Source organism: Scomber japonicus, chromosome 19, assembly GCF_027409825.1.
Source record: "Scomber japonicus isolate fScoJap1 chromosome 19, fScoJap1.pri, whole genome shotgun sequence".
NCBI lineage: Eukaryota > Metazoa > Chordata > Actinopteri > Scombriformes > Scombridae > Scomber > Scomber japonicus.
In genome coordinates, this window is record NC_070596.1 from 21,173,124 (window position 1) to 21,189,691 (window position 16,568).

Below are 16,568 nucleotides of genomic sequence, written 5' to 3' on the forward strand. Positions count from 1 at the left end.
GACAGTTATTCATCAGGTAGACACTCAAATGGACTAATAACCCTCTGCAAAAACCTGCAAAGTATCTAAAAATCAATTTATTTATTAACATTTATAACTCTGGACTTGGTACCTCTTTTAAAAGTTTGAAACCCACAAGCATTAATTAAATACCAACTTTTATTAATTTATCACATCCATTTGGCCTTTACCTTTGGCCAATAGGATTTATATAAACCATACAAACCCTTAAGTTTTCCTAATTAATGTTTTAATTAATGTATAATACATTAGTAAATTATTTATTAAGCACTAATGAAGCTATTATAGTTACACAACTTATAAACCCCTTCTAGGGGTGCCTTATTCGAAAGATGTTACCTCTCTATATCTTTAAATAAAATGACCTCCTTACTTAACTCCTATTTTGTAATAGCTCCAAATAGATGATGTAACATCTCCAGCAGTCAGCTGGAAGAACATTTGGGGTATGTATAGCTAAGACTTTAGTGATGCTGTGAGGTTTGTGTAGTTTATTTTCAAATGTCTGTTACAAAAATGTATTCCAGTGTAAGCCTATGTTTCTTATATAAGCATGTAAATCGACCACTTTTTTTCTATCAGAAGTAAGCGTTTATTGGGTCAACTGGAACTCACGTGTGTTTGTTTTGTGTCCACCTTAGAAAATAAATGGGATAAAGGACATTTTTCAGGGCACACACAGTCACTGCTGCTTGTTGTTGGTGTGGCTCTTTACCTGCTGAGCTCTCAGCTTGTTTTGTTTACCTCTTCCCTCCTAACACGTGGGGAGGGGGGAGGGAGGGAGGTGATGCTGGGCGGGAGGGGTGGGGAGGCGGATTAGCGCTGCGTCGGTGCCCGGTGTCCTTATTTAGACTACAACAAACACAAGAGTGATTGAGGGGAAAAAGCGTACAGGGCTGCGACTCATTTCCACCTGCTTGTCCTCCTCGGTCAGTGTCAGCATCTCTCCGATCTCCAGCCCCAACCCCCCGGCGTTCAAGCATGTCTGTGTCCGGCACGCAGACACCAGAGGACGGACTCTACGGTGAGTGATGGTGGTACATGGACCAGGCCGTTGTTGTTTTGCTGTATCATGACGTGTATTTGTTTATGTGCCTTTACAGCAGGATGTTTTGCTCATGTGCAGCTATTAGACAGCTACAATAGATAATGACTAAAGCTGTAACCTACTGTATGTGCATAGATTGATCTAAATTCTGTTTTTAAGCTTGTGCAAATATCAATCACGTATGTAAACAATGAAAGCAATGACCCCATTCATGCGCTCAGTGTGTTTCCAGGGCTGATGTGCAGATATCCACAGCTGCTCATCTGTGGAGACACATGATACTAACTGCATTGTCAGACTTAAAGCAGGTGTGAGAGGATGCCACAGAGAAACAAAACAAGCACTGCCAGTTTAATGGATTCCCTGACTCACCTGTTTGTATCACTGTAAACCAATTAAGCTGTGGAGATTTCCTTAAGCTTATAGCTCCAGTGTGATGTATGCACATTGCTTGAGCACATGTGATACATAGGATGCTGGGTAAAACGTGGAGACAGTGTTACAGGGAGCAGGACATTGCATTCATTCATAAGAGCAAAAAGGAACCTGCTGTGGTGCACTTCATTGAGTCATTTAGCATCCAGCTCTTGTCCACATTACATAAAGCTGTTTTGGCAGTGTGGCACAGATGAACATGTACAGGATTGCAGCATAGAAACTGATTTAGTGCTGCAGAATGGCGACAGATAGATAAGTCAGGCAGTTGTTATGTCACAACTCCCCTCTGTAAAAAAAAAATAACTAGGGCAATGGCACAGTTTCCCCGCTCTGCCCTCCCTCCATCCAGCACTTTGCCCACTCATGTCTCTACCCCTTGCTGCTGTTTGTGTGATTACATCGTGTCATAAACCCACAAAAGGGAAGATTAAAAAGCTCAGATGAGAGGGATAGATACTTTGGTAGACAGATGAGGTGCTGATATTTTGTAAATGCTGCTTGTGTCAGAGACAACATGACAAGAGAGGCAAAAAACAAGGGGAGGAAGGGAGAGGGTGAATGGCTAATCTCTAACAGAAATAAGACCTTACGTAAGCAAGCATGCTGTCAGCCCGAGTTAGCCCTGCCCTACTGTTTGGCTGTGGGTGTGTGCACGCTGTATGCGCCAGCGTGCATGTGTTTGTGTGTGTGTGCATGTGTAAATCTCTTCCTGCTCATGTACCCAGTGAACCACTGTGTCCATTCATTCATCCACGTGTTTGTTTTCAGAATCCATTAATAGCTCTCGTTCTTTGTTTTTCCACCATCCTGTATGTTTAGAGGTTGGGAAAAATATCAAGGGCACCTGTCAATATAATGTACTCCAGTACACCACCACATGCTATGACCTCAATAATAAACATCAAGTAGGATTATCACCTTTCTGACAATGTCAACAAAAACAAAAAGATGTATAAGCCTCGTGAGAGTAGAATTGATGGCAGAGTCGTTGTATTGGATTGCATTAGCCTGCACAGGTGTTCCTAATAAAGTGCTCAGTGAGTGTAAATGAGCTTGTTGTTCATCCTTCATTCAACGTGGCTCACGTCATCTTGTGTCATGTCAGGACATCCCATGGTGCTGCTTATAAGTCACGATACGTCACCACACAACAACAACAGCCTGTGCACTCAACGCCAAAACAACAACATTGTCTGTATTCGGGCTCTGTGATATGAAACCAGCATCACTATATTCTTTCTGGCAAAAACAATCATCATTCTGAGGCTCAGAAATGGAATTACTTGGATATACTAATAGCTAATAATAGATAATAAAGTTTGTCAGTAATTGCTTGAAAAAAACAACAAAGAAATGATTGGAACGAGTAGGCATGATTTTAAAAAAACAATCATTTGAACAATTTAATATACACTTAAACAAACCAAAATAGACCCATTTAATGTAATGCACATAATGCAAAATTCAGAAGAATGAAGATGCCAACCCCCTTGTAACCAGCCCAACACAAACAAATGCAAGCTCATGTTCATGTGTTGCCTACATGCAGTCGGGCTGCCATTTGTATACATCCATCTTTTGTAATTCTGCACAGTAACAGATTTTAACTTTAGTTTTCTAGTTTTATTTTGAAGGATCTGTGTTTTGAGAAAGAGTCAAATTCTTTGGTAACCCATTGAGGAAACTTGTGAGGAGAACTATTCATTAGTTTGGAGCCAAACAGATTTCCTGATAATTATAGAGTTTGGTTTAGGGCACATGGGTTTTTCTTCTCATGTTGCTATATACTTTTTGGTGGTCTGATTTTTATGTTTGTGTTCAAAACAAATACGAATAGCATGATTTCTGAAAAAAAAAGATATTATAACATGTATCAATTAAAGGACAGGAAATCAATTAATTCTCTAATAATGCTGCTAATTTATTTGGGTAGTTTTTAGATTTTTGATTAGTGAAGACAAAATTATAATTTAGCCTCAAACCTCTCATTAAAATGAAAAAATGGTAACAGAATTGAAAAAAATGATTTTGTTTAATTTGAAACAAAAGGTAAGCCTAATCAAAGTAACCTATTCAAATTAACTTTAAAAATATGTGTAAAAGAGAAATATATTTTAAAAATGACTGTGACCTGATACCTAACATCAGAATGACTCCCCAGGGCATTAACAATAAATTAAAATAGGCATTTTTGTTTGAGAACTGAAATGCATTTCCCTCTCAAATCATAATGAAATCATTCAAACACCTTGTATCTTCTATGTAAATATCCTCACAATATGATTTAACTGAAGGGCAGTAATATTGAAAAACTGCCTAGTCAAATAAAATGACTTTTGTGTGGCATGTTGATGTAAATATGTTTACTTTTCCTCATCATGACTCCTCTCTGTCTCACTGCAGGGTAGAAATTATGAAGCCTTACCATTGTCTTGCCTTCTATGCTTCCTGCCAGGGCATCATTACAAACTCTGCTGCTTGTATTGTTTCCTCATCAGGCTCCTGGGTCGAGCTGGAGGAACTGATTGCAGCCGTGAGCCGCAGGGAGAGTCTGACAGGGCCGCAGGACAGCATCTCCTCTGCCCTGCAGGGGGAGCTGGAGAGAATCCTTCTGGAGGCACAGCTCGAGTGTGAAAGGAGTAAAGACAGGTAATGATGACAATTGTTTGTGTATTCTTTGTTTTGTTCTGATGTTTTGGGGTTTGAGCTACACAGTGAGGTGTAAAAAAAATCATTTGCACAGTAATGAGTTTCGTTCTGTGCTCAGTGGAACTCTGGTTTTGTTTTTCACAATGTGCTTTCTCTGCTTTGTTGTTCATTTCAACAGAAGTGTAGTGTTGTGCAGGCTGTCCATATTTTGAGACTGATGGTACATTTTAATTGCCTGTTTGTCATCCACAGTCCCCCGCAAGTGTTGACTCCACAGTCCACTGGTTCTCCAAGACCTTCCAGTGAGCAGGACAGTGACTGTGTTACCATACAGGTTCGCATTTACTGGAATTATATAAAAAAAGTTTAATGTCTATCAGATGATTTCTAAAATGGTTGTCTTTGAGTCATACATTTCATTTTGTTGTTAAATGATCTATGATTAAGTCCAACTATCAACAAATTATGATGTACTTACACTGCAGTACATTGTTTTACCATTCACCAAAACACAGAGGGACTATTATACTGATGTTTTAATTTTCAGCCAGTCACTCACTTCCATTCATTTTAGTACAGTTTAAAAATCAACATGGGAGAAACATGAGACTTGCTCATCGATTCATCTCCCTCCTTCCTTCTCATCCAAGAAAAAGTCAAAGTTGTTTTCACTTTTTGAGCTATTTCTTTTTGCTAAATGGGGTGCTGTTTGACATTTCCCCTAAATATTTACATGACTCCAGATGTTTATGAATATCAAGTTAACACTTTACTCTCTGTACTCATTTTTTTCTCATCTACTTTCTTGCTATGACACATCATTTGACCTTTTCTTCTTGCTGTGAACAGGAGGAAAGTGATCGGCGAGTGGACACTGACTGGGTGTGGGATTGGTCCAGTAGACCAGAAAATATGCCACCAAAGTAAGAGCAGCTCCTTTAAAACAATGTATTTTACTATTTAACTTCATTATGTTAACTGCAATACCTTATAATGTATGTCATAAAGGCCTATATATATCACATCCATAGATTTTTACAGGTAGGTATATAGTTATAGATATTTATAAGTTTCAAATAGTTACATCTTAGTAAATTTGCTTTCCATGAGAGTTTGAGGAGAAAATCAAAGCCACTCTCATGTTGTCTTTTCAACATGGAGCTGGAGCCAGATGGTGATTAGCTTAGCTTAACATAAAAGACTGAAAGCAGAGAGAAACAGCTAGCCTACCTCTGCACAAAGCCCAAAAGACCACCTACCAGTGCCCAAAAATTATCAAGCTGTATCTTGTTTGTTTAATCTGTAAACAAATAGAAATGTAAAATCAACAGATTGTGGTTTTAAAGAGTTTCGTGATGTTCCAACTGGTCAACAACAACCAGATGCAGTGAGCTTTTGTCGTCTCCCAGTAAGGTTGCTTGAAAACCAGCACAGCTATAGTGTTTGTGAAGAAATCTAAATATATATTCAACTAAAGAAACATTTCTATGTCAATAATGTAAAAATGATGCTAACAAAGTTAAACATTTATGGATTATACCTACTTATACCTTTTTAATCTTCTACAATACAATAAGTCTATTTGACAGGTAGCAGGTCTTCATGGTCTCGGACTACCTTTCTTGCATTCTCGGTCTTCTCCCTCGGGTTCTCATTATCTCTGTTTATTTTCTTTCCTCCCCTCTCCATCTTCCCTCGCTCTGTGTCTCTCATCTCTGGCTCCTCGTCCTCTTGTCTCTCTCTCTTTTCTGTCTCTGTAGAGAGTTTGTGTTTCAGCACCCGAAGCAGCAGGGTTCCCTCAGCGTTAGGAAGACAGAGGTGATGAAGAGGGGCATCTTCTCCTCCGATGTTCTCCTCATTCTTGTTCCGTCACTGCTGGCTTCACACCTGCTCACACTTGGAGTCGGGTGAGACGTTTATTTATACATACACACATACTAACACACTAATTTCAGCTCTTGGACATGCAGTTTACAATGATAACAGTGGCTACCAATTGAAATTCTTGGTAATCTTTAAATAATGGGTCTTCAGTTTCACACAGCAGTAAACAAAAGCAGATGGCTATTTCTTTTGGCAGATTATAGTGTTAAGTGTCAAGCGAACATTTATTCAAGCCAAGGGTGTTTGGCTGACTTTTTAATGTTTCAAGCTGACTAGTTTTAAAAAATAAAGTTCTGTATCGGCTATAGCTGCTTGTCACAGGGAAAAGTCAGTGTCCTCACCAGTTGGTGATCCATAAGACATGAAAGGAAAAGCATTGATTTTGTATTGGAATATAGAGCTAATTAGTACTAGTCTGTTACACTTTTATCTGATATTTTTTGTAAACTCTCTCTTGGGTCACTCAATGGCTGGGGTTGCTGGAGTGTAAACTTTCCCATATCCAATATAGAGCCAGACTTGCTAATGTTAAACTCTGATAGCATCAAGTGCTGACTTCTACACAGTTAGGAAATACTACACAGTGCATTTTGCTAGTGTAGAGGATCACCTGTAACCCCACAAACTAATATAGTCAGTTAATAATGTGCTCCTTGGCCTTGGAAGTAACATTCAGTTGCTACTGCATGCCTGCAGCGTACATTAGAGCAAATAAACACAACTTCTTATACTTTTGCACTTGTGTTGTTGGAAAGGCTTCCCTCCCTCTTAATATGCAGAGTATTGCTCTTACACTGCTTCAATATTTTGAGAAATCCAAAGCTTGACAGACCTGCTTTGCCCACTTACGGTTGTTAAACCATAATTGCAATTATGATGACAATCAGTGTTTGGTGAATAGCCAATTAACAACTTGTCTCTCTTTTCTCTTTCTAGGATCTACATAGGAAAGCGATTAGCTGCTTCCACAACCAGCACGCTGTGATGTCGGTTTTATAGTCCATTGCCCCCGTTGCTAACAGTCTGGCCAGTAAGGTCACACCCTCTCTAAATTGCCTCCCTCCTTCTTCGTCATGGGGCAACTATAGCACCCTGCCTGTCTGTAGGCTATCTGTCTCTCTGTTCATCTGTACGTCTGTCTACCCAACAGCACTTTGCCACTCTGTCCTTCTGTCAGCCTCTCTATCAGTCTGTGCATGTTGTAGGGCTCGGGGAAGCGGATGGATGCCAACCAATGAGGTCACTTTTACTTTCCCAGAGAGTAACACTGATCTCAACCAGCTAAAGCATAATCAGAGAGATTGCCCAAGAGAAAGGAGAGAATGAGAGTTTTACCTGGCTAGAACAATAAATTCCTTTGATAGGAGGAGATGAAAACCCTTAGTTGGGAACAGTGTGCTCAGATGAAATGAGGAAGATAATATGTGGTAGCCTTTCGCCCCAAACTTTGCAAAAGCAAAATGTCTGTCATTTGTCAAAAGTAACAATCCTCTGTGAGACTGAGCTGCTTAAAGTGGTTCTTGGGGTTTTTCTGCTCTGACGGTGTATAAAATGTAGAGTTTTAGTTGGCTGAGTGAATGTAGGAGTAGCTCTGGTTGTGCTTGTCCCATAAACCAATTAAATATTTGATCTTCGACAAAGACAATCATGATCCCATTAAACTTCACTCCTCAAAACCTTAATGTGCCTCTTGGGTCTTTTATTCTTTCTCTTCCACACTCATTCTGGCAGTGTTTGTTGGACACATGTTGATCTCATTTTGTAAATGCAGAGAAAGTGAAGCATTTTCAGCCAGCAAAGCACAAAGATTTGCTGAAGTAAGCAATCATGTATACAGTTTCAATATATATTTTTAGTCTTGTGCTACTTTACAAAGGAGATTATTTGTTGGCAATCATTGAAAACTAGAAGGAAAAACTATTACAACCTACTGTGTTGTTAACAACCTGCAAATGAACCACAGCATCTGTTTAAAATTTATCCGTGTTTCCATAAGAGATGAATCACTCCTAATCACTTTGTTGATTTACCCTGATAAGCCCTCTGGTGTATATTTCACTGGTGTTTTTTCAACTATCTCCATCATTGATGACTGTTCCTGTTGTCTAACCGAACCCAGAAATGTTACGGCATCAGAGCAGCTTGTCTCTATCCATCTGCCTTTGTCATTCTTACCTCACATATAAGTCTTCCTTTTGTCTTTTTTTAACAAGCTGCTGCTTTGACCAGTCAAGGATTTTACATTTTATTGCTTTCCCATAAACCAGAGACCCGTTTCCTCTTAACATCTCATGAATAGCTGGCCTGGATTATGAATGGAAGGCCTGAGAAGTAAACTGAGGTTTTGCTGTGCTGCCATGAAAGTAAACGTGCCCATTTGTTGTCCGGCCTGACCGAGCCCAATGAGTTTATCAGCCATTAGTGGAGTGTTTGATGTGAGGGGTCCTGTTGAGCTTGTTAAGCTCCTTCTAGACACACCAAGCTGACGAAGCAACAAGAAGCCTGCCTTGGCAACAACAAGCACATGGTTTCCATTCTCAGACATCCATGCGTAACACACCCACACCCACACACATGAAAACTATGAACCTAGTTACTAGTACATGTTTTGGCATCAACTCTACACAACGAGGAACAAACAGAAGCACTGTGTTGGCAGATGAAATGCTTTGCAAATGCCCATTCATTATCCTTGACTGCCATCAACTCATCCATGTTGTGCAATTAAAGTTTGAGTGAAATAACAAAATTACTGTTTATCACATGTAAAATCTGTCCTATTTATTTATTGTTATTCACCACTCCAGACTCACATATTGGATAGATTGTCATGGAACTTTCATGGTCCTTGGAGGATAAAGCCAAGGCTACCTTTAATGATCCCCTGATCTTTTATCCAGCAAAATATCTACTACATTAACTGGCATAAAATGTGGTAAAGACATTCATGATTCCTAGGTATGGTAGAGTTTAGTGATCCGCTGACTTTTCCTCAAGCACGACAATTTTGAGACATTTAAGTGAAATCGCTCAATAACTATTGGATAGATTGTTTGGAAATTTCTCACAGACATTCATATTTCCCACAGGATGACTTAAGTCCAATACTTTGGTTTAGGATCAAATACCTGGAAAGTAATTGCATTCCCAAGCTTCAACTTTATTTTGACTCTAAGTTGTCATTTTTATTATTACATTTTTATTTGTGTAGGCTAATATTACAACTCACTAATTTGCTTCAGTGGGCTTTACAACCTGTACATCACGCAAGATCCCCTATTCACAGATCCTCGATTCAAATTGAAAAGAAAAAGGAAAATTCACCTCAAACAACCTTCTATCAGGGGAAAGAAAGGCAAATGTTAGCATGCTTGGTGAATGTGGTAGACATAACATGCTAAACATAAGCAAGTTAGCAGTTATTGTAAACATGCTGATGTTATCATTAAGCTCAAAGCAAAGTGCAGCCTCACAGAACTGCTAGCATTGCTGTAGACTATTAGACTTGTATTTCTTTTTTCCTATCAGTAATAAAAAACTTTGTACTCACAAAGTTGCTGAGGTCCGGGAAAGAAACACAAACAGTCAGACGCAGCTTAAACAAACCTCTGTGTAAGTCAGACTTAATGTATATGGAAGCAAAAACTGACCATTACAGTTTACAGACCAACTTTGACCTGGCATATTGTTCTTATGTATACACAGCCTTCCTGTTATATGAGGGATAACTGCTGGGTTCACTCACTTTTGGTTTTACAACCTGTCTGATCATTTCCAATTGCTTTGATGAGTATGCTATAATAAACTAGAATTATCCTTTAAGCCATGAATTTGGCCTGTAGATTGTCCTTGATTCAACCACCATAAAATGTATCCTCAGCCTTGGGCAAACAAGCAGTCACAGGTGGGACAGGCTGCTGTAAGTCATCATGTTCTTATACCCTGTTGCTGTGAACCTTAGTGACTTCTTCAAAGCAGGGGCCTGTTAAGATCTGTCGACCCTGTAATATCCTCTCCAAAAAGGGGACAATTACCACACTGGCCAGACTTAAATGCCATATGTGAATTTCTAAGCGTAAAGGCTAAATTAAAGCCTTTTTAGATACGTGTGGAATATGGTGACAAGCATGAGTCTGAGCATTTGGTGTCACGAAAGAAAATCCTAATCCTATCCTTATGCTTCGTCTCTACTAACTCTTGAAGGTAAGGAAGACTGAGGCTGGGACAATGTGGAAGAAATCTGTTCATTTCCTGAACCTCACTTTGGAGATCGGACATCTGCCTCTCTGGGAAATGCATTATCTTCCTTCTCCTATACTGCTAGACAGGAAACAGAGTCCAGTTTCAAAGAGTTTGGATGTAACAAAGGAATTCTGCTGAATTGGCACGGAGTCAGTACCTTAACATTCAAACAAGGTCACTAATTTGAGCTGCCATATCAAGTAACTTCATTTTACCACATGTGGCCCACTTCCCCTCATGAAACACTTATTATAAGGAACAGTATGTTATAATTCCACATTACAGAATGACATACTCCTACTCAAAAACTCAAACATATTATACTGCTTACCAAACCAACACTCCTACGCAAGAGCAAACCACTTTTTAGCAAATTTGCATTACGTTGGCTTAAAAGTTATGCTCATGCGGCATAAACACATTAATCTCTAATATTTGATATTTGCTTCAATAAATACAGAATTAATGTTTGAGTGGGGAGTTCACTGTGTCTCTTCAGATGTTATTTGACATTCTGTGTGCACACTGAAGTCCCTGCCGGTAACAATTTCGAACAGAGATTCTTGCATTTTTCATACTCTCCGTCACTCTCCACAACACAGCAACAATTTGACTAATCAACCTTATATCTGACGAGGCATGGAGGTGGCACAGAGGGAGTGAAGGAGTATGAAAGGTGTTTTTCTTATTCCTAACATGTACCCAAGCACGTGCATGTCACCTTGCATCTGCCGTGCCAGATTAAACACTGGGAAGGGGCAATAATGGTTTCCACGTGCTCTTTTACCTCTCCTCCTTCGCTTACGCACTCCCCTCTGTCTTCCTCGTTGTAGTCAATCATGCTGGGTGAGCCTGGCAAAGATGTAGGTGTGAAATGTACTGTATCTGAACAAATGACCCAGTGTGCTTTCCGACTATGTATAAATTTGCTGTTTCCCGCTACATGGCAGACCTTTCTAGCCCAGACACGCTTGGTTTCAATGTTCCATAAATATCAAGGATTAATGAGAGCACCTGGAATAAGACTCAATGGAGCACAATGCAGCGCTATTTGCACTGTGTATATAAGCAGCTCAATATTCTCTAGATGTGTTTACTCCTCAGATCCCAAAGCAATTGTTTGATACAGCTTTTGCTAGGAAATATCCTTTATGAACATGCTGAGCCAAGTAAAATAAATAATATTTTTCTGCACTTAAGATGAGTGTGTTTTGGTTTATGATAAATGATATAATAAAAAGGAAAGAGAGAATGGCAAGAAAAAAATTAAAGTGTTGAGTGCGTATCCATATGAAAAACAGAGAGATTTGCAGAGCTGCATGGCCAACTTGGTGTCGAGTATCTACAGTGGTGATTTACAGCAGTATCCTTCCACAGAGTGAGGTGTAGGTGTAGGTGAGACTGAGCTGAAGTGAGTGAGTGTGAATGCATCCAGCTGGTGTGGTGTGTGTGTGACTGACGGAGCAGCTGGAGAGTCTGAAATGGTCTGAGAATAAACTTACAGTTCACACATGGAAAAGCCATCAACCGCTACTTCTACCGGCGACTTTGCGGGGGCCTTCATTGAGTACTATTGCATAATACTGAGACATTTAATGAGACACTGAAACCACTTTGTTGTTTTAGAAACGATATGTTCCCCCATCACAGGAAGACTATTCCGAGAATACCTTTGTGCGCGTATCATCAATCTAGCGTAATGGCTGTGTTTTTATAAGAAGGGCATTCAGGTTTATGTTACAGTGTCCACAACCATTTTGAATGATTTTACAGACATATGAAGGCGGGCGATATGGTCAGGTAGATGGAATTTTAAAAATACGGTAATGGTTTCATCTTCTTCCCGTAATGTTTTCATGATTGGTTTCTAAGAATTAGAGAAATCCTCTTTTTTGTCTTTTTAAAAACAACAATAATACTTTAGGTCACGTTTCGATATGTTGCATCAAATTTCATTTGATTACCTCAAGGCAAAGGACTAAATAAATCTCCAGCTGTAATAAGCGATGCCTCATTTCTAAAAATGTTCTGTTCCACATTAGCTCAGAATGAGTTTTTTGATTAATTTTGGATCTATAACATTTGATGTATAATTTGTATTCATGTCCTCTATGCTGTGTTAGACGATTCCAGGAAACTCGACAGCTTTATCCACCATGACATACCAATTTGGCTCAAGAGTTTGCAGTCTAAATATGCTGCAGGATGTGGGTCCATTTATTAAGCCCCTGCCTTGGGTTCAGCATTACAGTCTGTCTAATACTGAAAGTTCAGGCAATTTAATAGTGTAATTTCGGTTTTGGAGTGAGTTCCTTCTGCCAGTCAGAGGTGAGGTTTTCATAGATGCTGCAGATTTAATGAGGTGTTGGATCAGAGCTCTCTGACTTGCTGACTGGCTGCTGTTACATAACTTCATCAGGTAAGACAGTGCGGAACTTGTAAGACACTGCATCCCACAGTGTAATAAGCACTCAGCGCAGTAGCAAGGAGACTTATGGTCACCTCCAGCTGTGGTTTGCTATGTTGTATAAGTCTGTGTTCATTCCTCAAACACAAGAGCACTGATGTAAGTCGTTTTATGAAAGAATTTCTTGTGAATAGGAACCTTTATGACGTGAATCCAGTTATTATTTTCTTGACATCCTGTAATTTCTTTTACATAAGACAGGTTTTTTTACATTGACAACATTGGTAAATCATTTTCATTTATGTTGGAAAATGGCACATTGGTGTAAAACGTTATACATTTATGTGTACCAAGTGAGTACAATGGTATAGAATTTGTTGCAACAGAGAATTTGCTTTCCAGACTGCTATCAATTCCAATAAAATAGCTTCTCACCAGGTCTGTTACAGGCAGAAATAATTATTACTGTCAAGCTGGTGTTACCGTGAGTAATTCTACTAAACAGTATGTACAGTAGTCCATAAGTAAACATTCATGCACAGCTTGCCATTGAAAAATAAATCTACTGAGCTTGATAAAAGATCCCATAATAACATAGCAGAAGGAAAATATCAAAAAACAAAAAAACTGTGTTTGTAATTAGTTAGGGCAAGAAACCTGAACCACTACAAGAAGGAGGAAATGCACAAAAGTTAGACAAGAATGTAGAATAAATTTCCTCTTGGGACAGATTGGAAGAGAATAAGTGAAATTAATAAAATATTATGTGCGTGTTGCCTTTTTCTCTCTCTTGGAATACAGCAAAACATCTTTCTTTGTTTTGTTATTAATCCAGCACATGCTTCCTATTACGAACCCTTAATCAGCCCTTTTTCTGACCATTTCGTCTTGTTTTCTTTTTGGTTCAACGATTTTGAAAAATGGTAATTGCCAGACCTCTTCGAAGAGCACAAACAGTCCTCTATTTCAGATTGACTGCTTATTATTCATTGGTAACACGAGTCATTTTGTTGTCATCGTGGTTACAGCAATGCTATAATCTTTAATGTCTGTTTTCAGCCAACCATATGAGGAGAATCTGAATCATGAGTGAGAATATCACAGTCTCAGGATTCTGTCATATCAGTATCATGAATAAAAATAGTCAGGCGATGGTGTCAGACACATTTGGGGTTTGGTTTTATCTTTGAACCAGCTGCAGCAGTCATTTCCTGACATCATCAACCGCACCATGATATGACTCAGCCCAGGTTCTCCAGTAGACTGATGTGGTCTGTCGAGCTCCTGGCAGCTGCAGCTGTAGACCATGCATGGAGGTCTGTGAGGCTTTCTCTGATCCAGGACTCCAACGCCTGTAAAGGATCATTCTGAAAGCCAATCAGAGGGCAGATAAAACTCCGGGTGTCCTGTCTCCGAGTCCATATCAGTACAAACCAAAAGACCAAAGCAGCAGAATACAAACTAACCACAAGGAACACCTGTGGGAGACATATGGAAACTATGACTCATTTGCTGCTGTTTGTTGCTATAGATACTAGTGTTATTGCTTTTAAGTGGGATCTTGCAACCACTGAGACTCTTCTTTTACTGAATTAGTGACTGATTCAAACATCATTAATACTGATTCAGTACTTCTATGTGCTCAATGGTAGTTACTCATCCATGGAATAAGGTGCAACAGGCAAAGAAACCAGGAAAAACAAACATCATCAAGACCTGAACCTCTTCATTCCTGCCAAATGTGGCAAGTCGCACGGTGCCAGACATGCTGACGACCTGGAGGCCGCGTCAGCCAGCCTGTCTGAAGCTCTGCTGGCCGGTTAACGCGGCTTGTTAAGACGTGGGCTCCAGAGCCCTCATTTCCTGACTTTGCCTGGGGATGGGGGCGGGGGCAGGGCATATGGGGAAAGGTGTCACATCTGATCCCTGGAAGGAAAGTGAAAGAATCTCCCTGTGTTTCTGACAGAGTGTGAAACTATTAAAAACAATACTGCAGAAGTCTTAAAGGAAATATTTGTAGATTTTATATATATTTTATTTTAATTTATTTTCAACAAATCTCAAATGCAGAGACAAACCAACAGTGAACTGATCTACTTGCACATATTCTGTGTGTATCCAAAGCCTGATATATCTTATTCCTCTCTGCTGTAGACCTCTGTTGTTTTCCTAAAACTATTAAAAACATGTCAATGGGCCACACTGTGACAGTGAGTGACATGTTCCTTTACCATGAGGATAATAGTCACAGTAGTTTGTTTAAAACAGCTCTAAGAACTAATACTATTAACCACTTTTTATTATATATATAACAGTTCTGTGTAAAGCAGACTTCACCAATGTTGGGAAGCTTACTTTTGAATAGGTTTGCAATAGGTTACAGATTACTAGTTAGCCTGTTAAAAATATAATAATTAATGTAATAATTGTAATTACTACATCAAAGTAATGCAACTTACCTGTAGATGTTTCCTAAGGTTTGACATGGAGCACTTTGACATTTCCACCACTGGTAAACAAGCTTTACGCTGACGAGTGATGTTCCATCCCTTTCCTGATTTCATTAGGAAAATTTTGTTGAATTTCCAGCATTGAATGGTGTTCTTGTCCGACGACATGGCCATCCACCTTGACGTGGTCAGCTGGTCGAAGGCATGACAGACTAATGTTACTTAGAGCACTGTGTATTACTTTGACTGGCAGACAAGAGGCGTTGCAAATTCATACAAGAGAGCGAATCAAACATTGAGCACACACAGCCAAATGAATGGAGCCTGTCTGGATGTAGAGACAGCTCCTTGGTAGCCATATTCTATATAAGCTATTTACCTAGAAGAATATATCTGGATGTAACCCCATTGTAATCACCAACATTTTGATTAGTAATTGTGATTTTATTACATATTGTTTCCAGTAACTGTGACGGATTACAATTACATTTATTTGGTCATTTAATTTCAGAATGCTGTACACAGTTCCATATACAGTGCTTTGCTGGTTTGTTGTGCTACATATCTTCACAACCTCCTGACATTGTACATTTGCAAATAACTTTAGTACAAGGAACTACTCTCCAGAGAGTGAAAACATGATCACTGTTAGTGTTTGGAGCTGTTTCTAAACAAACTAAAGTACCTGTAGTCTTCGAGGTGAAGGAACATGTCACCCAGTGCTATGATAAGACTCAGTAACATCTTTTTAACAGTTGTAGGACAACAATAGAGGTCTATGGCACAGAGGAATGACATATAGTAGGCTTTGGATACACACACAATAGTTGTAAGTAGATCCGTTTATTGTTGGTTTGTCTCTGCACATGAGATTGGTTGACAATAAGAAAAACCTAGAAAATCACTAGTCATATCATTCAATGCTGAAGGTAGGAGATTCACCCCAAACATGAACTCAAGAGTAAAATATTTGGATCCAGTTTGGGTTGAAACATGATGTCAGTGACCAAACATGAGTTACTAGACTAGATTAGAAGCTGTTCGTGTACAGTACATTTGTGTAAGAGCCTGGGGGAATTGGTAGCAGCCAGTAGGAACCAATGCAATAGAGTTTCACCAGGTCACTCCTTCTCTGCATGGGGCCGTCTGAGGAAGGTTTTAAAAGCAGGTTTGGGCCCTGATGCTCCTCCCTCAGAGTCCTGCAACCCTCTCCTCACATTCACACACACACACACACATACACACATAGTCAGAAGCTTCCATTAGGCTTAACATGACAGCCTTGTCTCACTTCTGATTCAAAAAGGAGGTAAGGACACAAACCCACCATTCGCAACAGGCGCAGACATACTGGAAACTGTGACTCTGTCACATACAAAGGAGTCACTACAGAGAAAGTGCTGATCTGGGACCAGTTGGAAGGACAAAA

At 39.5% G+C, this 16,568-nt stretch overlaps 1 protein-coding gene across 1 annotated transcript; it reads left to right on the plus strand.

Annotated features, from left to right (window-relative positions):
• The first annotated feature begins 828 nt into the window (after window positions 1-828).
• zgc:73226 (uncharacterized protein LOC402792 homolog) lies at window positions 829-7,722 on the plus strand. Its single transcript, XM_053339916.1, has 6 exons — window positions 829-1,045; window positions 4,006-4,156; window positions 4,409-4,490; window positions 5,006-5,079; window positions 5,917-6,063; window positions 6,977-7,722. The coding sequence occupies exons 1-6, from the start codon at window positions 1,003-1,005 to the stop codon at window positions 7,023-7,025; spliced, it is 546 nt and encodes a 181-aa protein (XP_053195891.1). The 5' UTR covers window positions 829-1,002; the 3' UTR covers window positions 7,026-7,722.
• The last annotated feature ends 8,846 nt before the right edge of the window (window positions 7,723-16,568 follow it).

Coding starts and splice junctions, on each gene's coding strand:
- zgc:73226 (XM_053339916.1), top strand. CDS start 1,003: ATGTCTGTGTCCGGCACGCAGACACCAGAGGACGGACTCTACG. Junction 1,046..4,005: donor ACCAGAGGACGGACTCTACG/GTGAGTGATGGT, acceptor TTTCCTCATCAG/GCTCCTGGGTCGAGCTGGAG. Junction 4,157..4,408: donor TGTGAAAGGAGTAAAGACAG/GTAATGATGACA, acceptor TGTCATCCACAG/TCCCCCGCAAGTGTTGACTC.